Raw genomic sequence first — 24,355 nt, forward strand, 5'->3', positions numbered from 1 at the left:
TCCCACCCCACACACACCCCCGCCCCCAACTCCTCCTGCCCTCCTCCGTTACCATCCCTAATCAAAAGAACTGACGAATAAAATCAGAGATCGTGAAAAATTGAAGGAGAAATACAGAAGACAGACGGGGAGGGTCTGGCAAGGGGAGAAAGAGGATCGCACGTTTGAAGACAGAATCCTACAGGTAAGACTGGGGGCTAGAGTTTCCAATTACAGACAAGGGCGGAAATGGCAGAGAAGATATGAAATATCGTATTTGTGTTTGTTCTGTACGGAAAATGAGCCTCTTCCTACCTCAAGGACAATTTCCACAGAAACCGAGATGGGCTGTGAGCAAAGGATGGGGGTTCTCGCCACGTGGTGGTGCGACCCCCACCAGGCGGATCCGCTCGCGGTCACAGCGCCCCCCGGAGGCCGGACCCCGCACTGCAGCCACGAGGAGGCCTGGCCCTGACGCCCTGGGGTCCCTCACAGACTAACACACGCACCCAGGACCCACACACAGCGCGCACACACACGCACACACGTCTCCTCTTTTGTCAGAAGCTACTCTGGAGTTCTCTGATTTTTCCCCCCTGCTCATTCCAGTCCCTGCTACATACTGATACATCTGAAAAATTCCATGTTTTCTACCCTTCCTATCACCCCATGGTGGCCTCAGATTGCATCGTAGGCTAACGCTGAACTATTTATTACACGTGATCTTCACCGACCTACCTTGACGCCCCAGCCCCTCCCACAATTCGCTCAAATCCCCGGTTCAGCTGCCGGGATGCCAAGGTCCCTGTCTGCTCTGCTCTGCTGGCTTGCTTCTCTCCACTTGTCCAAATACCTCATGTCTTTTAACTCTGCTCAATGTTATGTGGCAGCCTGAATGGGAGAGGAGTCTGGGGGAGAATGGATACATGTCTAGGTGTGGCTGAGTCTCTTGGCTGTTCAACTGAAACCATCACAACACTGTTGATCAGCTATATGTATGTGCGTGTGCTAAGTCGCTTCAGTTGTGTCCGACTCTTTGTGACCCTACGGACCATGGCCCTCCAGGTTCCTCTGTCCAGGGGATTCTCCAGCAAGAATACTGGAGTGGGTTGCCATGCCCCCTCCAGGGATCTTCCCGACCCAGGGATCAAACCTGTGTCTCTTAGAACTGCTGCATTGGGAGACGGGTTCTTTACCTCTAGCATCACCTGGGAAGCCCCAGTTGGCTATATCTCAATACAAAATAAAAAGTTAAAATATTAAAAAAAAATTCACTTTTTTTTTTAACTGCTTTATTGAGATTTAGTTCACATACCATCTGCTTCACTAGTTTAAAGCATACAGTCATTTGGTACATTTGCAATATTGGGCAACCACCACCACTAATTCCAGGGTATTTTCATCACCCCCAAAAGCAAACTCAGATCCATTAGCAATTATTCTTTTTTCATCACCACCCACACTGTGCCCTGATAGCTACAAATCTGCTTTGACTTCTATGGATGATCCACCTGTTCTGGACATTTCACACAAATGGAATCATAAATCACATAAATGGATCTTTTGTGCCTGGCTTCTTTCATCTGGATTTCAAGGTTCACCCATATTTTAGTGTGTATTAGTACTTCATTTTTTTCTGTTACTGAATAATATTTCACTGTGTGGATACATGACATTATGTTCATCCATTCATCATTGAGGGACATTTCGTTGTTTCTAATTTGAGGCTAAGAATAATACTGTTCTGAATATTTGTGTATGTGTTTGTGTGTATGTATGTTTTCATTTCTCTTGGAGTGGAATGGCTTGGTCCTATGGCAACTCGGTGCTTAATATTTTGGAAACCTGCCAGACTGTTTTCCAAAGTGGCTGCACTATTTTACATCCCCATGGGGCTTCCCTGGTAGCTCAGCTGGTAAAGAATTGGCCTGCAATGCAGGAGACCACGGTTCAATTCCTGAGTCGGGAACATCGGCTGGAGAGGGGACAGGCTACCCACTCCAGTATTCTTGGCTTCCCTGGTGGGTCAGCTGGTAAAGAATCCACCTGCAACGCAGGAGACCTGGGTTCAATCCCTGGGTTGTGGGTTGAGAAGGGAATGGCTACCCACTCCAGTATTCTGGCCTGGGGAATTCCATGGACTGTGTAGTCAATGGGGTTGCAAAGAGTCATACACAACTGAGTGACTTTCACTCATGAGCAGTGTATGAAGGCTCCAATTTCCCCACACCCTTGACAACACTTGTGATTATTTGAGATTCACCTTTAATGAGATATATATATATATGACCAATTTGCTGATATTTCTCACTATGTGGCAGAGTCTGTGCTTAGTGATCTATATATATTATCTGCTTAATCTTCAAAATACCTGAGAAGCAAATATTTTCTTCTTTTCACAAATGAGGTGATCAAGGATTAGAATTTAGTGATAAGACAAAACTATGGTAGTGGTTCAAGGACTCATGCCTCTAAAGCTCACTTTCAAATACAACTCTTGATAGCCCCCCAAGATGCCTTTACAAGTCAACTCCAGCCCCTAAGACCATTCTTCTGAACACAGAGTGAGTTGGTAATGGCTTGCATACCACCTTGTATGGTTTTCTGGTTGTCTGCTGTATAAAATATTATTTTCCCAACTGTTTCCCAACAGTAAACACTGTTAGCTGGAATTACTTTCCCTCCATTTTGTGCTGGGGAAATAAAATGTTTAATAAACACTCTATGAGTTGACAGAATTTTTTGAGAATATTTTGCTTGCTCACTTTTTTTCTGAGAGGTGGGGGATGCATTGAAGTCATACCGTTTCCCTTTTGGCTTGTTTCCATGATGTCTGAGTGAAGCAAGAAGGAATAGATCATGACAATGCTCACACTCATACCTCACACACTGCTAGAAACTGCAGAAATGTGTGATATAGAGAGCATCACCTGTTATCTTTAAAAAAAAAAAAAGCAACACTTTATAATAGAAAACCTCGACTTTTCCTTTGGAATCCAACACACACACACATACACACACACACACTCACCCCACCCCCTACATACAAATATACCATGCACACACATACATCATATGTACATGCATATGAACATTTTTTTGCATGTGTCGTACATACCAGGAACTTTATTTATGTCATCTTTTATCCATCTAACACAACCACAAGGTAAGTATTAATTACTCTCATTTTATACATAAGCAAACTGATGTACACAAGTTCATTTGACCAAGGTTGCTATTGTTTAGTCGCTAATACATGTCCGACTCTTTTCGACCCCAGACTGTAACTTGGCAGGCTCCTCTGTCCAAGGGATTTCCCAGGCAAGAATATTGGCGTGGGTTGCCATTTCCTTCTCCAGGGGATCTTTTCGACCCAGGGATCAAACCCATATCTCTTGCTTGGCAAGCGGATTCACTGAGCCTCCTGGGAAGCCCAAGGTTACACAGCTAGTAGATGACAGAACCAACTTTGACCATTAAACTGATGGTCTTTTCACCATACCACACTCCTCTCTCAGATGTTCCAGGAGGCATGTAGCTTGGTCACGGAGCTTCACTAATTCGTCCCCTCATCATCTTTCAGCACCTATCCTGTGGCTGCCACAACCCATCCCACACAGTCCAGCTCAGTGTAATCTTGTCTGGATTCCCATCCCTGCACCCTGCACAACCAAACATCCTCATCAAACTCCGGAGATTTACATAAAAACATTCCAGGACAAGAAGCAGGTGCAGTTTGGGTTTATGGACCTGGGGCTTATGGTTTTGAAACGATGCACTGGGACTAGATGAATCAACTAGATTTCAACTAGCTGAAATGTTGATGTTCAACTCTTCACATCATGCCCAGCCTCAATGGATTCCAAAGTGTTATCTGAAAGAAAAATAGTGAATTCCACATGTTAAAATGGGGTCCACTTGATCAAGTTCTTGTGAGTTACATCTCCTAGACAAATGTGAATGAGGACCATCAAAAGAGCCTACAACTAATTCTAGATAGGTTGGTTTTAATCCAGTGAGACATTAATCACTTAATCTCCCTGGGCTTAAGTTTCTTCGACTATTAAAAAAAAAAGATTGAATTACATGATCCTGAAGGTCCTCTTTAAATACAAAATTATGTGATTCTTTAATAATGAGGAAGGGCCTCTCGGGAGTAGGGGGGAAGAGAATGGAGGACAGGGTAATTTACCTGGAGTCAACAGAAGTGCTTCAAGGGGACAAGAACTCCCCAAAGGAAATGTGGATTATTTTGTAAGTTCACTTTGGAAGAGAGAGGATTCATGGTTTCACTAGATTCGCGATGGACTCAGTAACCTCCCATGTCTGCCAACTACTTGGTTGTAGGTTGGAGTTCAAAAGTGGTTGTGGAAAATCGTTTCCCCAGAAGACTGAATTCATGTTGAGGGCAACTTCAAAGTCCTTTTCTTACTGCTTACAAATAGTTTAAGACACAGTATTTAGACAGGACATTCCCTGGTGGTTCAGTGGTTAGGACTCAGTGCATCCACAGCTGTGAAAAGGGTTCAATCCCTGGTTGGAGAACTAAGATCCCACAAACCATACAATGAAGCAAAAAAAAAAAAAAAAAGGACACATCCTTAGCTGAGCTCTCTAAATGTTCTTCCTCTAAGGTGGTGAGTTAGACCAGTGATGCTCCTGTGTGATGACAAGTAAATATGTCGCAGGGTATAATGTTCCCATAGGAAATATAGTCAATTATATTGTAACAGCTTTGTATGGTGACTGGTCTTGCTGCCATGATCATTTCATAATGCATAAAAATGCTGAAAAAATATTGAATATGTTGTACATTTGAAACAAATATAATATTGTCTGATAATTATAACTCATTTTCTAAATGTCCAGAGATGATGGTTTGGGACACAGATTTTCATCATCACGTGCCAAATTTTCTGGGTAAGCCTTTTTAGGGCTGGGATTCTGGAAATCTACAGGAGGGTTTTATCCACATCAGAGAGGATCTTTCTTCATTCATTACAATGCTAGAGATCAATATACTAGCTATACTTTTGTGCGTGATCCTGATAAAAGCCTAGATTCGGCTTTAAACTCTCCATCTCTCGGATTTCAGATTATCTCTATAGGTAAATAACGGATTGGATCTGAGAGCCAAACTTACAAATTCAGAGAAAAGATACAACTAAGGGCTGTATTGGTTTCTCCTAGAGATGTTTCTAATTGGCAAACAGTGTGAAATGAAAGTTTGCATGTGGGCATGTTTAGTCATGTCCAGCTCTTTGGGATTCCATGAACTGTAGCCCGCCAGGCTCCTACCTGTGTCCATGGAATTCTACAGGCAAGAATACTGGAGTGGGCTGCCATCTCCAACTCCAGGGGATCTTCCAAACCCAGGGATCAAACCTGCGTCTCTTGCATCTCCTCCTGCATTGGCAGGTGGGTTCTTTATCACCGTGCCACCTTCAAGACTAATGTCTTCTTGTGGAGGTACTCTAGTTTTGTGTAACTCTGACATCAGAGGAGAAGGTACCTCTGTAGAAAAAGGCATGGATGTCCACACTGCATGACTACTACTCCCACCCGCCACTCAACATGAGGGCAAAGAGGAAGATGTGGAAATTTTAAAAACAGAAATTACAAAATGAAGGGTAATAAACAGGTGCATTTTAAACAGAATTATATACCTACATTGAACCATCACTTTAAGCAAATGGACTCTGAACTTGAGGGAATCTTAGGGGTATACGTTTGTGTTTTCAACATTTCGTTGCTTTTTGTTTTAAGTGTGGTAAAATATACATAGGCTCAAATGGTAAAGAATCTGCCAGAAATGCAGGAGACCTGGGTTGGATCCCTGGGTCGGGAAGATCGCCTGGAGAAGGGAAGGGCTACCCACTCCAGTGTTCTTGCCTGGAGAATCCCATGGACAGGGGAGCCTGGGGGGCCACAGTCCATAGGATCGCAAAGAGTCGGACACGACTGAGCGACTAACAAAACAGAAAAGAAATACACACCATAGAATGGTTTTAACCATTTCTTAGTATACCGCTCAGTGGTGTGAAGTATGTTCAAACTGCTATGCGCCCATCACCACCATCCATCTCTGGAACACCTTCATCTTCCAAACTGAAACTCCACACCCCTTAAACATTGACTCCTCATTCCTTCCTTCTTCTTCTCCCACCCACCGTCAGCCCCCGGAAAGCACCATTTAACTTCCTATTTTCTCTGCGAATTTGACAACTCTAGATTCTGTTATAGCATGTGTCACAGTTTCATTCCTTTTTAAAATGGAACAATATTCTGTTGTGTATAGAGACCACATTTCCTGTATCTATTCATCCATCAATAGACATTTGGGTTGTATCCTCCTTTCTTTTGGCTATTGTGAATAATGCTGCCATGACCCTTGGAATTCGTATACTTGAGTCCCTGCTCTCAATTCTTTTGGGTAGGGGTGTTAGATTTTTAGGAAAAATTCTCTAGGACTTCAGAAACCTATGTCAAAAAATGTTAATGCCAAACTGATAAAATCACCAAATCCTGGGGGCAGTAATTCCTCTCCTTGTGTATTTATTCACTAACTCCTGTTTGACTTTTTGCAACCCCACAGACTATAGCCCGCCAGACCACTCTGTCCATGGGATTTTCCCTTACCTACTTGTTAACAATCTTGGTTTCTTTTTTTTCCTTTCAATTGTTTTTCTAATGTGTTCTTTCCTTTATATTCATTCGCTCACTCATTAACAAGTACTATTGGGCACAAATTGTGTGCCACGCTTTACATTAGGCCCTGAAGACACTAGTAAGAAAAGGCAGATATAGTTCTTATGTTGTAGAAGCAGATGGTAATCAAATAATAAACAAACACAAAATTGCAAACTAGTTAGTATTCTAAAGGAAAAGGCCAATGAACTATGAGTGCTTCCCAGTTTGAAAACACCCTAACTACTGAAGTTTAAATGGACCAAACTTCAGGACTGAGCTGTTCTAAGGGGAAGGCTTCCCTGAGAAAATATTTGAGCTAATGGATGAGCAAGAGTTCCTAGGCTAGAGAAGAGAAAGAGCCTCCTACATAAAGGAGGTGCCTCTTGTACCATAAAGAAGGCTGAGTGCCGAAGAATTGACGCTCTCAAACTGTGGTGCTTGAGAAGACTCTTGAAAGTCCCCTGGACAGCAAGGAGATCAAACCAGTCAATCCTAAAAGAAATCAACCCTGAATATTCATTGGAAGGACTGATGCTGAAGCTGAAGCTCCAAGACTTTGGCCACCTGATGTGAAGAGCCGACTCATTGACAAAGACCCTGATGCTGGGAAAGATTGAAGCCAGGAGGAGAAGGGGGGTGACACAGGATGAGATAGTTGGATGACATCGTCAACTCAATGGACATGAGTTAGAGTAAACTCCAGGAGATAGTGAAGGACAGGGAAGCCTGGTGTGCTGCAGTCCACGGGGTCACAAAGAGTCAGACACAACTTAGTGACTGAACAGCAACAAATTGTGCAAAGATCCAGGGGCAGAGAACTGGGTGGAAGGAGCTAAATGGGACCCAAAGTACTCAGGGCAATCCAGAGTCAGGAGAGAGAAGCCTCCTGTGGATGCAGAGGGCGGTGGGCCAGAGCAAGCAGGGCCTTGATAAAATCTGGAGAGCAGGGAGAAACCATTGAAAAGATCTGCCTGCATACTGACAGCCTCCTGAGGGTTAGGGTCCTTCTAGCAACAAAAGAAGCCTGTACACAGAAAGCATAAGAAGAGGACGGTCTCTGTCTTATGGCTGCATCTTTCTGGAATGTGAAGGGGGAACCCACCCCTCTACTTAACATGAAGGCTGTGGGGACAGCGGTTAACTGGCTGGTTATCAGTATTAGGAATTGGTGGCTTGGGGTCATACTCTTTTTTTTTTTTTTTTAACTAGGGTATAATTGCTTTGGGCTTCCCTGGTGGTTCAGAGGTAAAGAATCCACCTGCCAATGTATGAGACACATTCGATCCCTGGGTTAGGAAGACTCCCTGGAGAAGGAAATGGCAACCCATTCCAGTATTCTTGCCTGGAAAATTCCATGGACAGAGGAGCCTGGTGGCCTACAGTCCATGGAGTCACAAAGAGTCGGACACAACTTGGCAACTGAAAACAACGTAATTGCTTTAAAACGCTGTGTGAGTTTCTGCTGTCCAACAAAGTGAATCCGCTATATGTATGCATATATCCCCTCCCTCTTGGGTCTCTCTCCCATCCCTCCACCCCTGCCCCATCCCACCCCTCCAGATCATCACAGAGCACCGAGCTGAGCTCCCTGCGTGATACAGCAGCTTCCCACCAGCTATCTATTGTCCAAATGGCAGTGTTGAAACTCATGTTACTGTCCAGACAACGCCTCCTATAGCTATTCAGTTTGCAAAATTTTAGGTTCAATTAAAAAAAAAAAGGGTATCTGTTTTCATGAGCAGGAACAATTTCCTTATCCTCCTTCAAAAGGAAATGTGAGAATCTCTACCCATAATCCAAATGAAACTGCACATGGAGACACAGTCCAAGCAAAGCAAAGAAAACGGCAGGAATCTTACAATATTCAAGTGTTAAACTTGGACCGCTGCAAGACTGCTTTGTGATTTGATACACAACGTAATAGCTGGGCAGAGGGTTCAAGGCCTTCATCTGAGAAAAGGTTCAAGTTTAACTGCAACTGAAGTTGGGTAAAGTAATTACAAAGAGAAAAAGGCATAGCTCCCTCCGATGGTAGCTGTTCTGTGTACACGGCTTGCCTGGGGGAGGCAGTGTCAGTGCTCCCATTTGGGTTTCCTAATTAGGAAATGTACACAGTCCTGTTTCTCCAAAATTAAGAGCCTAAGAGCTAATTAGGCTGTGAAGACGTTCCTCTAGAACTTGCTTTGGTTGGAAAACACCTTCCCCTCCCCCCTCCTTTTTTTTGTCACCAACAGAGGACTAGGGAAGGTGCCAAGAAGAAGAAAGATGTGATGCAAATTGAAACGAAGAAGGTAGAATACAAACGGGGTACCTAAAGAATGGAGAGTGGGCTTCCCTGCTGGCTCAGATGGTAAAGAATCCGCCTGCAATGCAGGAGACCCATGTTCCATCCCTAGGTCGGAAAGATCCCCTAGAGAAGGGAATGGAAACCCACTCCAGTATTCTTGCCTGGAGAATTCCACGGACAGAGAAGCCTGGTGAGCTACGGTCAAGAATGGAGAACTTATGTTCTACCATTTCAAGTCCATCTATGCCCATTTAGCTTCCAGGCATCCCTGGTTGACAGGACCAAATGAAGTAATGGAGGTGAAAGTGTTTGGTTAACTGTACAAACAGAACTTATTGTCTCAGTTTGAATGAAGAAGGTTAGAAAGAAAGGAAAGTCTTAAAGCGAAGCCAACAGGCTTAAGTGGAATAGTGGCAGAGTTAGATAAGGCTAAATTTGTGGTATATTAAAATATAGACTCACAGTCAGAAAGAGAAAAACAAAATCTATTCATGCATAGATATGTCATCTATAAAAATGGTACTGATGAGCCTAGTTTCAGGGAAGGAATGGAGATGCAGATGTAGAGAATGGACTTGTGGACACAGTGCAGGAAGGAAAGGGTGGGACGAATTGAGAAGTAGCCTTGACATGTATACACTATCATGTGTAAAACAGCTAGCTAGAGGGAAGCTGCTACATAACACAGGGAGCCTGGCCTGGTGCTCTGTGATGCCCTAGAGGGGATGGGATGGGGGAGGGGAGGGAGGCTCAAGAGGGAGGGGAATGTATATAAAATGATGACTGTTTCACTTTCTTGTATAGCAGAAACCAACACAACATTGTAAAGCAATTTTCCTCAAAAAAAAAAAAATTACTAAAATATAGACTAAAATCTGTGTCAAGATGCTTTCAAATTCAACACGTTGTCTTAAAACGGAGATTCATATTTGTTCTTATTGTTGTTGTTCAGTCACTAAGTTATGGCCAACTCTTTTTGACAATGGACTGCAACATGCCAGGCTTCCCTGTCCTTCCCTATCTCCCTGAGTTTGCTCAAACTCATGTCCATTGAGTCAGTGAGTCTATCTATCTCATCCTCTTCCACCCTCTTCTCCTTTGCCCTCAATCTTTCTCAGCATCAGGGTCTTTTCCAATGAGTTAGCTCTTTTGCATGATGTGGTTAAAGTATTGGAGATTCACATTAACATCTTAATTTACTCCTTCTAGTTCTTCAGGGAATGAAAATGGGAACCTGTGACTTGTAAGAGATGAAAGAAGGGAAAGGAGAAGTAGGTTTATTCATTCTCCACCACCTAACCCCAGTCTTGCTCCCATAAATCTGCAGAGATGTGGGCTCCTTGAGTTGGGTCTGCCCCTTAATTTATTCATTATCAATTAAATTTTTTTTTTCTAGCATCTCTACCATAGGCTTCATTCCTTTTAGCTCAGACATGAGGAAGAATCTTCTATTCTGGTTAGGAGTCTCCCTTTTGCTTCTGGAAGACATTTTTCTGGGAAACTCACAACACAGCTCTGGGAGAAAGAGTTGAATATTATCAATATCTCAAAAAGGCACTTCTCTAAATGTGATTTTGATAGGCCTTGTCTGCCATCAGCAACAACATTCCTTACCAAGAAACCATAGGAAAGAGGAAAAGATGAACCACAGATGAAGATCAGTTTTTAGGTTGAGTAGATTTAAAAAACCAGTGAGTGACATACCTATATGAAGAAGGAAAAGAAGAAAACAGGAGAAAGCTGTGTTCTTACTCTTCAACATCTAACGATTTCTCTTGCTGCTGTTTCCAGAAACAAACAAAAAAAAAAAATCCATTTCTGGGAAATAGAAGGGCACCAATAAAACTATAACAAATAACCATGAGGCTAAAGGAAGTGGGTGTTTAAACCAAGTGGATGGATCCAAGCATCTGTGGATGGCCACAAAGAATGAAGCAAGAAGACTAAGACTGCAGCCTATGTGGTCGATCCAAACCAGCCCAAACCCCAAGAGAAATGAAAAAGTAAAAACATGGACTTTTAGTTTCATAACTTCCCAAAACAAAACAAGGCATCATCCAGTTCCAGTTCCCTCAACTAGTGTTACATCCATAACATGAGGCAAAGGATTCCATTTCGTTATTTCATTAATCTACAAACTGCTTTAGATTTTGCATTTTCAAGGGGCAAGGTACAAGGTCCTGTCTACAGAATGACAAACATATGGGACACATCTAAAATATTGTCAAGGGATTTCCGTGGTGGCCCAGAGGCTAAGACTCCATGCTCCCAATGCAGGGCACCTTGGTTCAATCCCTGGTGGGGGGACTAGATCCCATATACTGCAACTAAGATCTGGCACAGCCAAATAAATAAATAAAATATTGTTGAACAGAAGACTGTTTTGTCTATGTAATTCCAAGGGTCTAGACATAGATGCCTTCTCTTTGATATTTCTCTTTACCACATAAAGATAAGTTTTAAATTATGTATTTGTTGCAGACCAAAGACTGAACCCTTTCTAACTCCCCCCAAATCTCTAACTAGAATTTGTCAAAGGGAAGAAACCTGAGGAAGCTCAGCTATTTCCAGGGATTTGACCTGACTCAGATTATACAACTTTTTATAACACAGTGAAGGACTCTGCAATGAACTTGAGCTGAGTACAGAAGTGGTCTGAGCTCACATGTGAGTTGGTAAAGAGACATTTGCAGTTTTTTCTTTTTTGTTGAGGTGATGGTAAAACATAGTAAGTTCTCATTTTAGTCTTTTTTAAGTGTACAGTTCAGTAGCATTAAGCATATTCATGTTGTTGTTTAACTCTCACCACTGTCCATCTTCAGATATTTTTCATCTTCCCAAATTGAAGCTCTGTACCTGTTAAACAATAACCACATTCTCTCCTCTTCCCCAGTTCCTATTAACTACTGATGTGATCCTGTCTCTATGAATTTGATACTCTATCTAGGTACCCCATGTAGGTGAAATCAGACAATATTTTGTCCTTTGATTCCCACAATATTTTGACATGACAGAGCATCAAAAAAAATTTTAAACAGCTAAACCCTAGGTGTAATAAATAAAAGGAAAAAGATCTACTAATATTACCAGACCATTACTAAGAATTCCAACCATGTTCCAGGTTCTGAGTTAGATGCCTCCTCTTTCCTGTTATTTCTCATTCCCACATAGCGATGTTTTAAATTATGTATTTTTTGGTGGCAGACCAAAAATCTCATCCTTCTCACTCTACCCCCGCCCCCAAACTTCTTTCTGAAAGCTTTTTACTGTAGGAGGAAAACCTGGGGTAATTCTCACCCCCCACTTTGGGGAAATGAAAAGTCACAGGATGATCAGAACAATTACCAGTCAAAAATCTTCAGAGGCAGACAAATAACATAAAAGACTGATGAGTTACTATCATTATCTTCTAAGGTCTTTCACAGAGCCTTTGTTTTTTGGGGACAACGATGATTAAGAAAGAAAGAGACACAGAGGCTTTGTTTTCTCAGCAGGAGCTGCTGTACATTTGGTACAATGGATACGAGGGTTTGTTTTTTTTTTTTCTTTTTAAAAAATTAAGATATCCATTATCTACAAAGCAACCTTAGAGGGACAGATTGAGGATTTTAGAATTTCATGTCTGACTCTCATAGCCAGATGGTCTTTACACAATTGAAGTTCCCTTCCATCATTCATAATTGTTTCTTATCACTACTATCATTAATGTTATTATTAAGAATAATATTGAAATCATTTAAACCCCCATGCTGAATAGTCCTGTCAACTTGTTCCCCCACCTCCCAGCACCCAATTTAACTGTTCAGGCTTATGCTCAGTAAGGCTCCAGAGCTGCTTTCTCTCTCGATAACTTTAAAGAAAGTACAAAATTCTTGCTTCCCACAGCAAGTTATTTATAGTGGCTCCTGTACATCCTAAACAGTAATACATTTGGTTCTTGTTTAATTATTATTTTTTTCACCAGATACTTTTTGTTGCTGTTCTTGGGTTTATTTCTAACTAAAGCCTATTCACGACTTTTTTTTTTTCTGTTAAATAAATGTTATACTTTCAATCATAGGATGATGGCCATTGGATAAGTTTTGTAGGGTCCTTTTCAGGAGTGGAACAGGGAAAGTGTTTTATTTTATTTCCTAGAACCAATCATTTGAGTAGACCTTCTTAACTAGGTTCTCATTGTCCTGAAATAGGACATAGCCTGAGCATTTGTCTGGGCTTTTTTAAAGAAAATATTTATTTGGCTGTGCCAGGTCTTGGCTGCAGCATGCAGGATCTAGTTACCTCACCAGGGATCGAACCCTGTCCCCCTGCATTGGGAACATGGAGTTTTAGCCACTGGACCACCAGGGAAGTCCCAGGGAAAGGTTTTTTACAAATTGAAATATGACATCCATATCATTATAGTTTTAAAGTTAGTAATGTGCTTAAGGCAGATTTTTTATGGTTAGCAAAGCTGAGAGGTTCTGACACCCAGAGGATGCATGAGAAGATAACTTTACATAAATGTATATGGTGCCCCCGAGGGGCCTCAGTTGTATTATGGGGTTTCTCATGAACAGTCTTGGTTCAGACAGAAGAACAGTGAAGCAGAGCTAAGTAGTCCTCTACCGGATGAGCTCTGCATGAGACGTATCATGCTGCAAATAGAGGTACCTTTCAATGCCAGCTAGTTTACCATGGGATGCTAAAATATGAAATGGAACAAAATAGCTAATGAAAGGTTTATCTTCTTTAAAATGTTTCCTTAAAAGAACCACTGCATAGCTTTGTACAGACTATGGAACAGTCTGAAAATGATACTGTTTAAAGCTTGGGAAAGAAGAATATACATAAACTGGAAAGTGTAGAAAATTGGGTAATATGATGGGATTTCCTGACTGGACTATTTCTTAAAGATGTGAATCAGGCCTTGAAGTTCATCTCTTCTGATTTTTCAAATGCTATTTTCTTTTCTTAAACTTTTGTTGTTAAAGCACTTGTTTGTGCTGATCCTATAACTCCTGAAAGGCGAAAAAGCAAATAATTAGGAAGAAAGAGGTTCATGGCAGAATTCTAGTTGAGTCCCGTTTTTTATATGAATACAAGCAATTATACAAAATGCTTAATTAATTGTTTTCTATGCATGAGACAGTCTTGTCAAAATCAAGGATCCTCCAAGGAACAAGAGTCTTCCCTTGTGAGGAACACCATTCATATAGGATGTTTCCTTGCTAATTTCCCCTGGAGACAATCTCATTTCCCCCATTATTTTACATGAAAGAGGGAGGTATCTGTGTGGTTTCTAGATGAAATAACAAAATGAAATTTAATAATCTTTAAAGAAGATCAGCCACTGAAATTCCAATAAATGAGATACCTCTCATTGCAAAAATATTGTTCTTCCTGAGCTACTCACGGAATATGTTATTTATTCAACAATAATACTACATATTCAACAAACACTACTATAAACCATAGTGATCATAATTGCTATCACTTGAGAACTCACTGTTCTCCAGGCACAGCTATAAATGCTTCCTATGTATTAGCCCATTCAACCTCAACATAAGGCTTCAAGTTGGGAATGTTCGCTTGAATTTTATGCCTAAAGAAACTAAGGGTCAGGTTAAGTTGCAGAGCTGCGAGTGTAACTCAATAAATTAGGTTGGTATCACTTAGTAGCATTTATTTATTTGAAATATAGAATGTGATGGTCCAGCAAAGGATTTTAAATTCCAGGAAGAAATATAGGTGCTACCCAAGCCTTTTTTTACACATCAACTTCCTTGCCAACGAAGGTGTTTCTCTATCAAGAAGACTATTTAAAGGGTGGTAAGGGTAGCAAAAAGCAAAGGAGAAAGGGAAAGATATTCCCATTTGAATGCAGAGCTCCAAAGAATAGCAAGGAGAGATAAGAAAGCCTTTCTCAGCGATCAACACAAAGAAATAGAGGAAAACAAAAGAATGGGAAAGACTAGAGAGCTCTTCAAGAAAATTAGAGATACCAAGGGAACATCATGCAAAGATGAGTTCCATAAAGGTATGGACCTAACAGAAGCAGAAGATATTAAGAAGAGGTGGCAAGAATTCACAGAACTATACAAAAAAGATATTCATGACCCAGATAATCACGATGGTGTTGCTCACTCACCTAGAGCCAGACATCCTGGAATGTGAAGTCAAGTGGGCCTTAGAAAGCATTACTATGAACAAAGCTAGTGGAGGTGATGGAATTCCAGTTGAGCTATTTCAAATCATGAAGATGATGCTGTGAAAGTGCTATACACAATATGCCAGCAAATTTGGAAAACTCAGCAGTGGCCACAGGACTGGAAAAGGTCAGTTTTCATTCCAATCCCTAAGAAAGGCAATGCCAAAGAATGCTCAAACTACCACACAATTGCACTCATCTCACATGCTAGTAAAGTAATACTCAAAATTCTCCAAGCCAGGCTTCAGCAATACATGAACCGAGAACTTCCAGATGTTCGAGCTGGTTTTAGAAAAGGCAGAGGAACCAGAGATCAAATTGCCAACATCTACTGGATCATCGAAAAAGCAAGAGAGTTCCAGAAAAACATCTATTTCTGCTTTATTAACTATGCCAAAGCCTTTGACTGTGTGGATCACAATAAACTGTGGAAAACTCTGAAAGAGATGGGCATGCCAGACCACCTGACCTGCCTCTTGAGAAACTTATATGCAGGTCAGGAAGCAACAGTTAGAACTGGACATGGAAAAACAGACTGGTTCCAAATAGGAAAAGGAGTACGTCAAGGCTGTATATTGTCTCCCTGCTTATTTAACTCATATGCAGAGTACATCATGAGAAACGCTAGGCTGGAAGAAGCACAAGCTGGAATCAAGATTGCCAGGAGAAATATCAATAACCTCAGATATGCAGATGACACCACCCTTATGGCAGAAAGTGAAGAAGAACTAAAGAGCCTCTTGATGAAAGTGGAAGAGGAGAGTGAAAAAGTTGGCTTAAAGCTCAGCATTCAGAAAGTTAAGATCATGGCATCTGGTCCCATCACTTCATGGGAAATAGATGGGGAAACAGTGGAAACAGTGTCAGACTTTACTTTTCTGGGCTCCAAAATCACAGCAGATGGTGACTGCAGCCATGAAATTAAAAGATGCTTACTGCTTGGAAGGAAAGTTATGACCAACCTAGATAGCATATTAAAAAGCAGAGACATTACTTTGCCAACAAAAGTCCATCTAGTCAAGGCTATGGTTTTTCCAGTAGTCATATATAGATGTGAGAGTTGGACCATAAAGAAAGTTGAGTGCCGAAGAATTCATGCTTTTGAACTGTGGTGTTGGAGAAGACTCTTGAGAGTCCCTTGGACTGCAAGGAGATCCAACTAGTCCATCCTAAAGGAGATCAGTCCTGGGTGTTCATTGGAAGGACTGATGCTGAAGCTGAAACTCCAGTACTTTGGCCACCTGATGTGAAGAGCTGACTCATTGGAAAAGACCCTGATGCTGGGAGGGATTGGGGGCAGGAGGAGCAGGGGACAACAGAGGATGAGATGGCTGGATGGCATCACCGACTCGATGGACATGAGTTTGAGTTAACTCCGGGAGTTGGTGATGGACAGGGAGGCCTGCCATACTGCGATTCATGGGGTTGCAAAGAGTCGGACATGACTGAGCGACTGAACTGAACTGAACTGAACTGAAGGGTATTCTGTGACACACAAGTTTTATTTCTGCATTCATCTTCTGTATTGCTTCATAATGTGTGAGTATAAGCAAGAAGCTTTGATAAAAGATCAGCCTAATTTAAGGGCCTCAGTACAAGGATTTGATACCTGTTTCTATTCAAAATCATGGCTGAGATGAAACTGATGCCCATTAGCAGGTCTGCCACTGTTACAAGGTCTACCTTTTTGGAAAGTGAGATGTACAAACTCTTAACATGGACAGCGTTGCAGAAAACTAGTCTATTTTCCAGAGGCTAATTATAAACAGGTGGTGGTGGAGCCAAAGCTCCAGGAATCACAAACCCATTCTGTTTGAGCTCATTAATGCTTCTATTCAACTCTAGGAAAATGTACACATTCCGCAGAGTTATGGGGAGTTTCAGGTTGGCTGATAAAAAACAGGTGGTTTCCTCCCCCAAACTGACTGGAAGATAAAAATAAAACAACCTAATTTGCTTCCTGGGTTAAAGGGCCTGTCAGAGTAGTTTTAGGTAGACCTCTTTGGAGCAATGATGGAAATATCATCATTTCATTACATAAAGAAAGAAAAGGGTGATGATACCCAGGCCTGTTCAGGCTGAACCCAAGCACTGAGGCTCCTTCCTTCTTCTTAATGGAAAGTGCAATGGAATTTTTAGCTTTGGTCTGGGTGTCTGGCTGCTTCAGTGGAGGGCTCTTCAATTTCACATTTCATCTCAGCAACTAATGTCCACGTCTTGTCAAATCGCCACCAAGACTATCCCGCAGGGCTTCCCCTGGACAAAGCCACGGTTTCTGTGCAAACTTGTGATTTGAGGGTTCGGTGACTCAGAGATGGCCAAATGAGCTGTCTCCACATTCATATTAGAAGGGGCTGCTGCTCCCCTTAAAGAAGATCTTTTTCTCTTCCTCAAAGGTGCCAGTGCTAAACTTTTCCCCACAAAGCTGCTGGCTTCAACTCAAAAAATTCTATCATTGTTTTTCTGCCTTTAAAAACTGGTGGAACTCATTTGGAGAGACACCAGAAGATGGAAACAGAGGCCTGTGTATTCTTTTTGATTGTTTTCTTGCTGACAACTTTATTGCCATCATTTTCCGTGTTGCTGATAGTTTTTAGGCTGCTGGTCTCACTTCAACTGTTTATTGAAAAAGAAGGTTGGAAGGATTTTTAATATACTTTTTCCTAGTTCCTTAATGATTGGGGGTGGGGGGGAAGCACTGCAGAAATCACAAAATACAGAAATTCACTTGCGCAGGTATTAATTAGATAAAAAGTACTTTAGTTATGATTACAAGATTGATTGAAATAAAATCAGTAAGTTCATATCTTATACTTAGCAAGACATGGACCCTGCTTTTCACATGCCATTTCATTAAATATCTATTTTAAAATTTGAAATGTTTACTTTGTCCTAGATTTGAAGGTTGTGACATTAGTTCATCTCTTTAAATTGCACAGGACAAAATAACTTTTCAGTCTCAATACCCAACATCTGAACTTTGAGTCTCCTTCAAAATATGAGAACATTAAGGTCCTCACCACAGTAAAATAAGGCTTTATTCTGCAGTCTATTTGCCACTGGATTACTACAAACTCAGGGATCAACTGAATAGGTTGGGTCACTTAAAAATGTCACTGACCTAATGTCCAAGAAGTCCATCTTTTTGTAAGTGATGTCATTCTAAAGTAAGAAAACATCTTAAAAATGAATGCTTCAGAACTTAATTTGCACAAATGAATATTATTCCTTTCCAAGTAGCTATCCTGGAAAACAAAGCCCCAGTAATTCCACTGCTGAAAACATTTTGAGAATTGTCTTTAATCCATTTAAGTGCTAATAAGAAAACTGGCCTCATTGTTTACTGTTTTTGGTCATTCTTTTTTGACTAAATAGCATAAACCGTCTTCCGTCATTCACTTATTCCCCAGACCTGGTACTAATTTTTCTTTTTTTTGGTGGGGTGCGGGGAAGGGGGGGGATTGTTTCCAAAAGTTAAACATCAAAGGACAAAGATTTGTTGACCTCAGAGATATTAAAAAGAACGTGCTAATAGGCTTTCGGGTTTCCCCTATGGCTCAGCCAGTGAAGAATCCGCCTGCAATGCAGGAGATACAGGACACGTGGGTTTGATCCCTGGGTGGGGAAGATCCCCTGGAGGAAGAAATGGCAACCCACTCCAGTATTCTTATCTGGAAAATCCCATGAACAGAGGAGCTTGATGGGCTACAGTCCACAGCGTCACAGAGAGTCGGACATGACTGAAGCGACTAAGCTCAACAGGCTTTTAGGACAATTCCAGAAAGGGAATTCCAAAAATACGGTTTAAGCCATGTCAGCAGAATTTGGAATGCTGTACGGTTTCTCTAGGTGAGTGCCTTTGGGGAGTGAGGGGGCACCATTCACCTTTCCTTTGGCCTGCCTCTGTGGCTTAGCCTTGGCCCTGTCAGTGGCTGGCTTATGACCTTGGGCAAGTGGCTTTTGCCTCATCTGGAAAATAATGAGAAATACCAGATGCTCTCCCACAAATGGTCTTCCTGGCTCTCACATTCCAAGATGATGATACACAGTTCTCCAGACTTGGATGAAGTCAGTTTAAGGCCACACCTTTAATGTATTACATCATTTCAATGAATCGAGGCTGGTTCTTCCATGGTGTCTTTTCTGCTCGTGTTCTCCTATATTAACATTTAGTGCCATTTGGGGGCAAGAATGGGGCTTCCCAGGTGGCGCTACTGGTAAAGAACCCATCTGCCAATGCAGCGGACGTAAGAGATGCGGGATCAATCTCTGAGTAGGGAATATCCCCTGGAGAAGGAAAGGGCAAGCCACTCCAGTATTCTTGCCTGGAGAATCCCCATGGGCAGAAGAGACTGGCAAGCTACAGTCCATGGGGTTGCAAAGTCAGATACAACTGAAGTGACTCAGCACACACACACATGGGGACAAGAGCGAAGTTTTTACTCAATTGTATTTGGGGTTTTGTAGACATTAAAATTTTTTTATAGCAGATCAGAGACTATATCTACCTTGTGTGTGTGTGTGTGTGTGTGTGTGTGTGTGTGTTGAGGGGGAGATTGAAAGAGAATATGCACAGAACAACATAATTTTGTTTTGAGTTGTTTTGGAAGCTACTCTTTTCTTTTTATAGGGTACTGATATTCTCAAACCAGATTTCTATGTCATAGGAACTTATGTCTTCCAAAAAATCTACCAACATCCCTGATTCTCATGATGACATTCATCTCATGTCACAGCAGAACCGATCTAATCAACTATATATTTTTTTAAAGCTTGGACCTTCCCTTTTCTGCTGGTATTTCAGGAGGGAGTTGCTTACCTTCTAGGTAAAATGATTGTGAAAAAACACTTCCCGTGAAATGCTGCCAATTGCAGGTATTCAGCAGACATGTCTGGTTCTATTTAGTGCCCCCCCCCCTTTCTTTTTTTAGTATCCTTGGCCTTACAGCCTGGTCTTTTTCATAAGAAATGTCAGCAAAGTCTTTGAATTAATGAACTGTGAAGTGCTCAAAAAAACAAAAAAAATACCATTTCAAAAAGTATCCTGCATGGCTCTAACACTAATGGGAGGTGATCCTTGAGTTACAACCAAATATCCCATGCTAACTAAAAAGAATTAAGGTAAGGAAGGGCTTGAGCACAGTCTCTTTGAACAAAGACTCAGAGAGGAAGGAGAAGTGATGGGCAGTGGGGGAGGTCAGCATCGGAGTAGCAATCTGGGGAAATGTGTTTATGTTAGAGTCTCTTTAGCTCTGCTGAGCAAATAATGGAATTATACAAACCCCCCTATAAAAGAGACCAGGTGGAGGGAAGCAAGGGAGGGAAGAGGGGAGCAGGGGAGGTATGTTTACAAGGTTGATCAAATAAACCTTAATGGTAGGTCCCTGGCTACACCTAATGTAGGTTTTGTTTTCTTTTAATTTTGCTATTTAAAAAAAAAAATGCGGTATAACTCCTTCAATCTTTTTGCAATTCTGCATGGTTGAACATTTGAAATGAGTTTGTGTATCACCCCCAGGCGCTGATTCAGACTTGATTGGGGCAAAGCACACTGCATGTGCTTATTTTTATCCACGTCATTTGGGACGTTTTGTCGCCAAAGGAACCAAAAATGCGCTGCTCCACTGCCAAATTATCACCTATCCTTTGATCAGACAGGGCGGTGATCGTCATCAACAAGTTGCGCGACCTTAGTGTAACAGCAGTGTCAGGTCAACTTGAGAAAGTGAATAGAGAGCCCTAAACACAAATAAAAAGAAACAAGCAACAATCCTTATAATTATCATCATCTGCTGCTTTTCCCTCTTTTGGCAAAGAAACACTCCATCCATTTGCAGAAATCGCCCGCGGAAACGTTACATCAAAACTAATCACAACGATTAAAATCAGCTTTTCTGTGCAAGAGGAGGGTAAAAAGCAAGTTGGAGGCTGGAATAAGACTGTTTTTCCACCAAAAAAAAAATTCTGGAAAAAAATTTTCCTATATGTATATTTTTCTATATGTCTATGTAGAGCTTTATTTTTTGAAGGAGATCAATTGTCTGCCCTGTGATCAGTTAATTTGATTTAAGTTTTATTTTGGAGATTGATTTAGACTGGAGGTAGAGGCATGAGCTAATTGTATCCTGATCCTTGCCTTGAGGGGTTTCAAAGCCCTGGAGCAACTCTTCTCTGTATTTTGTTCTGTCTACCTTAGCCAAGCTATTGCATTTCTCTCTGGTGTGGCGAGCCGAGCAGATCGCTGGGAGAGAAATCGGAAAAGGGGGGAGAGGAAAAGGAAAAGGGGACTTGGAGAGAGACTTTGTGCTTCAATGTTTCAGGTAAGATCTGACGGTTTGGGTTTGTTATTATTTGCTAAGGAGGGTATGGCTGGGACTTTGGGCGCAACTCGCTTTTACGCATGTGCCAGGCATGGGGCGAGAGCGCGGCACACTCGCACACACAGAGCCCGCCGCGGCGGCTCGGGAGCCGCTCGGACCGGCTGCGGGGCAGCGGCCGCCCCCTCCTCCGGGGCTGCTCTCGCCGCTCCTCGGCGTGCCTCCCCGAGAGGGAGCAGAGCGGGGCGGAGCGGGCGCGGCCGCGGGGGCCGGCGCGCCAGGGCCGGGCTTCCGGATCTGGGGGCCCGGTTCCGGCTCTTGGAGCGGAGCGGCCGCGGCTCTCGGAGCCGGTGCCAGCGCCGCCGCCTGCCCGCCCGCCCGCCGGCCGCTCGCGCGCCAGCTTCCCCGGCGGCCGCTCGGCCGCCGCGCTGCTCCCGCCCTCCCTCCCCCGCCCTCCTCGGCGAACCGCGCGCGTCCCTTTCTTCCCGGGCGCCGAGCTCCGCGAACCGGCCCCGCCGAGAGCCTCCCAGAGCCGCGGGCCCCCACTCGCCGCCACCGCCGCCGCCGGCAGGAGCGCCCTCGGCCGAGAGAACGGCGCCGCGGGGCGCGCGGGGGCGACGGCGCCCGGGGCTCCGCTCCCGCCTGGAGGGTGGGGGGAGCACCGCCGCCCCCTCTGCTCGCAGCAGCCTCGGCGGCGCCCCCCGGACGCCCCGCGAAAGACGCCATTGTGGCGGCCGAGCGGAGAGGGCCCCGGGGCGGTTTTTCTCCTTCCCCTCCCCGGTGCCCGGGCCGGACCGCCCCGCTCCCCTTTGTGAGCGGCGCCCGGTGCCCAGCGCAGTCCGCCGTCCGTCTCGGGCCGGGCTGATCCGGATCCGCCGCCTCCGCCCACCCGGGTGCCTTTAAAGCCCCCTCCCACCACCACCCCCTCCCTCTTCCAGCCCCCCCACCCCCCACCCCGCGCTTGGGATGCAAACGTTTCATTTATTTTTAAAAAGCTCTCATTCCTCTTCCTCCCCACCGCCTCCCCTGATAAAGGGCACGGCACGTGCTCCGGATTAGAAGTCTCCCCGGGAGGCGGGGACCGGGGAGGGGGCGCCGGGTGGGGGAAGGACGGGAGCGCGGCAGGTAGTGGCTGGGGCTCTGCGGCGCCCGCCTCGACCCGCGGTGCCTGCGGCCGAAGCCCCGCATCCTTCCCTCCCCCGCTGGCGGCCCGGGCGCCCTTAAAGGGACAGGGTTTCCCGGCCGCCTCCGCCGCCTGAACCGGCGCTGGGGGCCCCGAGGTGGGGGTCGGGGGGAGGGATGCAGTTTGGCTCCTTTTTGACCTCTTTCCACTTCTCCCCCCGCCGACTCCCCGCCGCCCCTCTTTATGGAAATACGATGTGTGCTTCCTCTCCCGCCCCGCAGAGGGACTGGGCTGGAAAATAAGAGTCCGCGCCTCCTGGAGAAAAAAAGAGCCAGGGTGGGGGGCGCATCCTGGTGAATTCGCTTGAAAAGTGAGGTCGGAGTCGCAGAACATCCAGGAAGGGGAGACGGGAGCCGCGGTGCAGGAATCCCTTACCTGGACGCCGGCTCCGCGCCGCCGCCCCGGAGTACCGCAACTTGCTAGCTAGCGCGCGGGTCGGCCGTGTGTCTGCCTTTGTGCTTTCGAACCCTTGCACCGCCTTGGAAACTGAGTTCCTGGCATCAACATGTTTTCACCGTGACGGTGCTGCGGGGGCCGGCTGGGCGGGAGCCGACTAAGTTAGCAAAGTTGAATGTCGGCTTTGTGCGTGGAGAGAGGCATGCGGGAACGGCCCGCTGTCCCCGCGCCACCGGCTTCCTCGCTAAGAGGTGCACTGCAGTGGGCAGAAGTCATTTGGTACAAATGCTGCATACCTCTCTGATCGTAGAACTGGCTGCTTTCAAGCAAATCCTTGATGGATGTGTTTGTGTGTCCCCGTGTGTGTGTGTGTGTGTGTGTGTGTCCCCGTGGTGGAGCTGGGAGAGACGTAACAGTTTAACATACTCATTCTTTAAGAAACGTTTGCCTTCTGTTTTCAATCAACAAAGCTGGCAGCTAGAGATACAAGTTTATTTGAGAATACCCTCTGGGTACCAAGCATGCTTGGATTGTTTTAGCAAATTAAAAATGAGCAAAATGCTTTTACCTTCTCAGCAGTAGACTCCTTAAGAGACCTCCTGTTTTGTGTGTGTGTGTGTCTGTTTTAGAGAAACATTTTCTGTGTGTCTCACAAATGTGTTTTTAATGTGGAAACGGGGGGAATAAAAGTTTGAAAGGCTGAGACTGATGCCATCGAATGATGCATTAAATTTGCTTTTGCATCAAGGAATTTACCTGCTTAGATGGGAATCCGTGGAAACTAATCGCTAATCTACTTGGTGAATTTGAAATAGAAGTGGGTCCATTTGTCTCCCGGTAATGGGCAATGTGCCGATTTCTTCCTCGTGTTTATATTTGTGTGGCAGTTGGCTTACCATGAGGGGCTGGTGTTCAGAAGACTGCCCACTGACTACAACAATTTGGCTCAGGAGTCCTGCTGCTGCTCATTGGAAAGAATTGTTAGCAATTGTTTTGATGACAGTAGGTTTCGTGTTTACTAATTAGGTTGCAAAGGTGATCATTGAATTTTAAAACTTTGCATCCCAGAGAAAACTTCACAGGTTTAGGCAATGTGTTTATGAAAAGAAAGCCACTCATTAGACAAAAATGTCATACATTGGCTGGGAAGAAATTTTGAAATGAATCGAGTGTGAATGAGAGTTGGCAAAAAATCTCCCACCACAGTATTCAAAATGACTGCAGTGATTTTGCTATATTAATTATGCCTGAAGCCCAATATAAAGTTCTCCAACACACACTAGAGGTCTCTCTTCTAGCTGTAAGATTTTCGT

The 24,355-nt window shown here is 43.8% G+C and overlaps 1 protein-coding gene and 1 long non-coding RNA gene across 2 annotated transcripts in view; one reads left to right on the plus strand and one right to left on the minus strand.

Moving 5' to 3' along the window:
• Positions 1-2,893: 2,893 nt before the first annotated feature.
• Positions 2,894-23,238, minus strand: LOC122425422. The gene is made up of 2 exons (XR_006264841.1): positions 23,022-23,238; positions 2,894-3,853 (listed from the first exon to the last, which is right to left on the minus strand). It is a non-coding gene; the product is annotated as an uncharacterized LOC122425422 (long non-coding RNA).
• Positions 21,337-24,355, plus strand: part of KCTD1 (potassium channel tetramerization domain containing 1) — a 213,243-nt gene continuing 210,224 nt past the window's right edge. The window contains exon 1 of the mRNA XM_043443783.1: positions 21,337-21,466. Within this exon, the coding sequence (XP_043299718.1) occupies positions 21,458-21,466 (9 nt within the window). The 5' untranslated portion in view covers positions 21,337-21,457. The remainder of the gene's footprint in view (positions 21,467-24,355) is intronic.

The sequence above is a fragment of the Cervus canadensis genome, chromosome 23 (assembly GCF_019320065.1).
Source record: "Cervus canadensis isolate Bull #8, Minnesota chromosome 23, ASM1932006v1, whole genome shotgun sequence".
In the NCBI taxonomy this organism is placed as follows: Eukaryota; Metazoa; Chordata; class Mammalia; order Artiodactyla; family Cervidae; genus Cervus; species Cervus canadensis.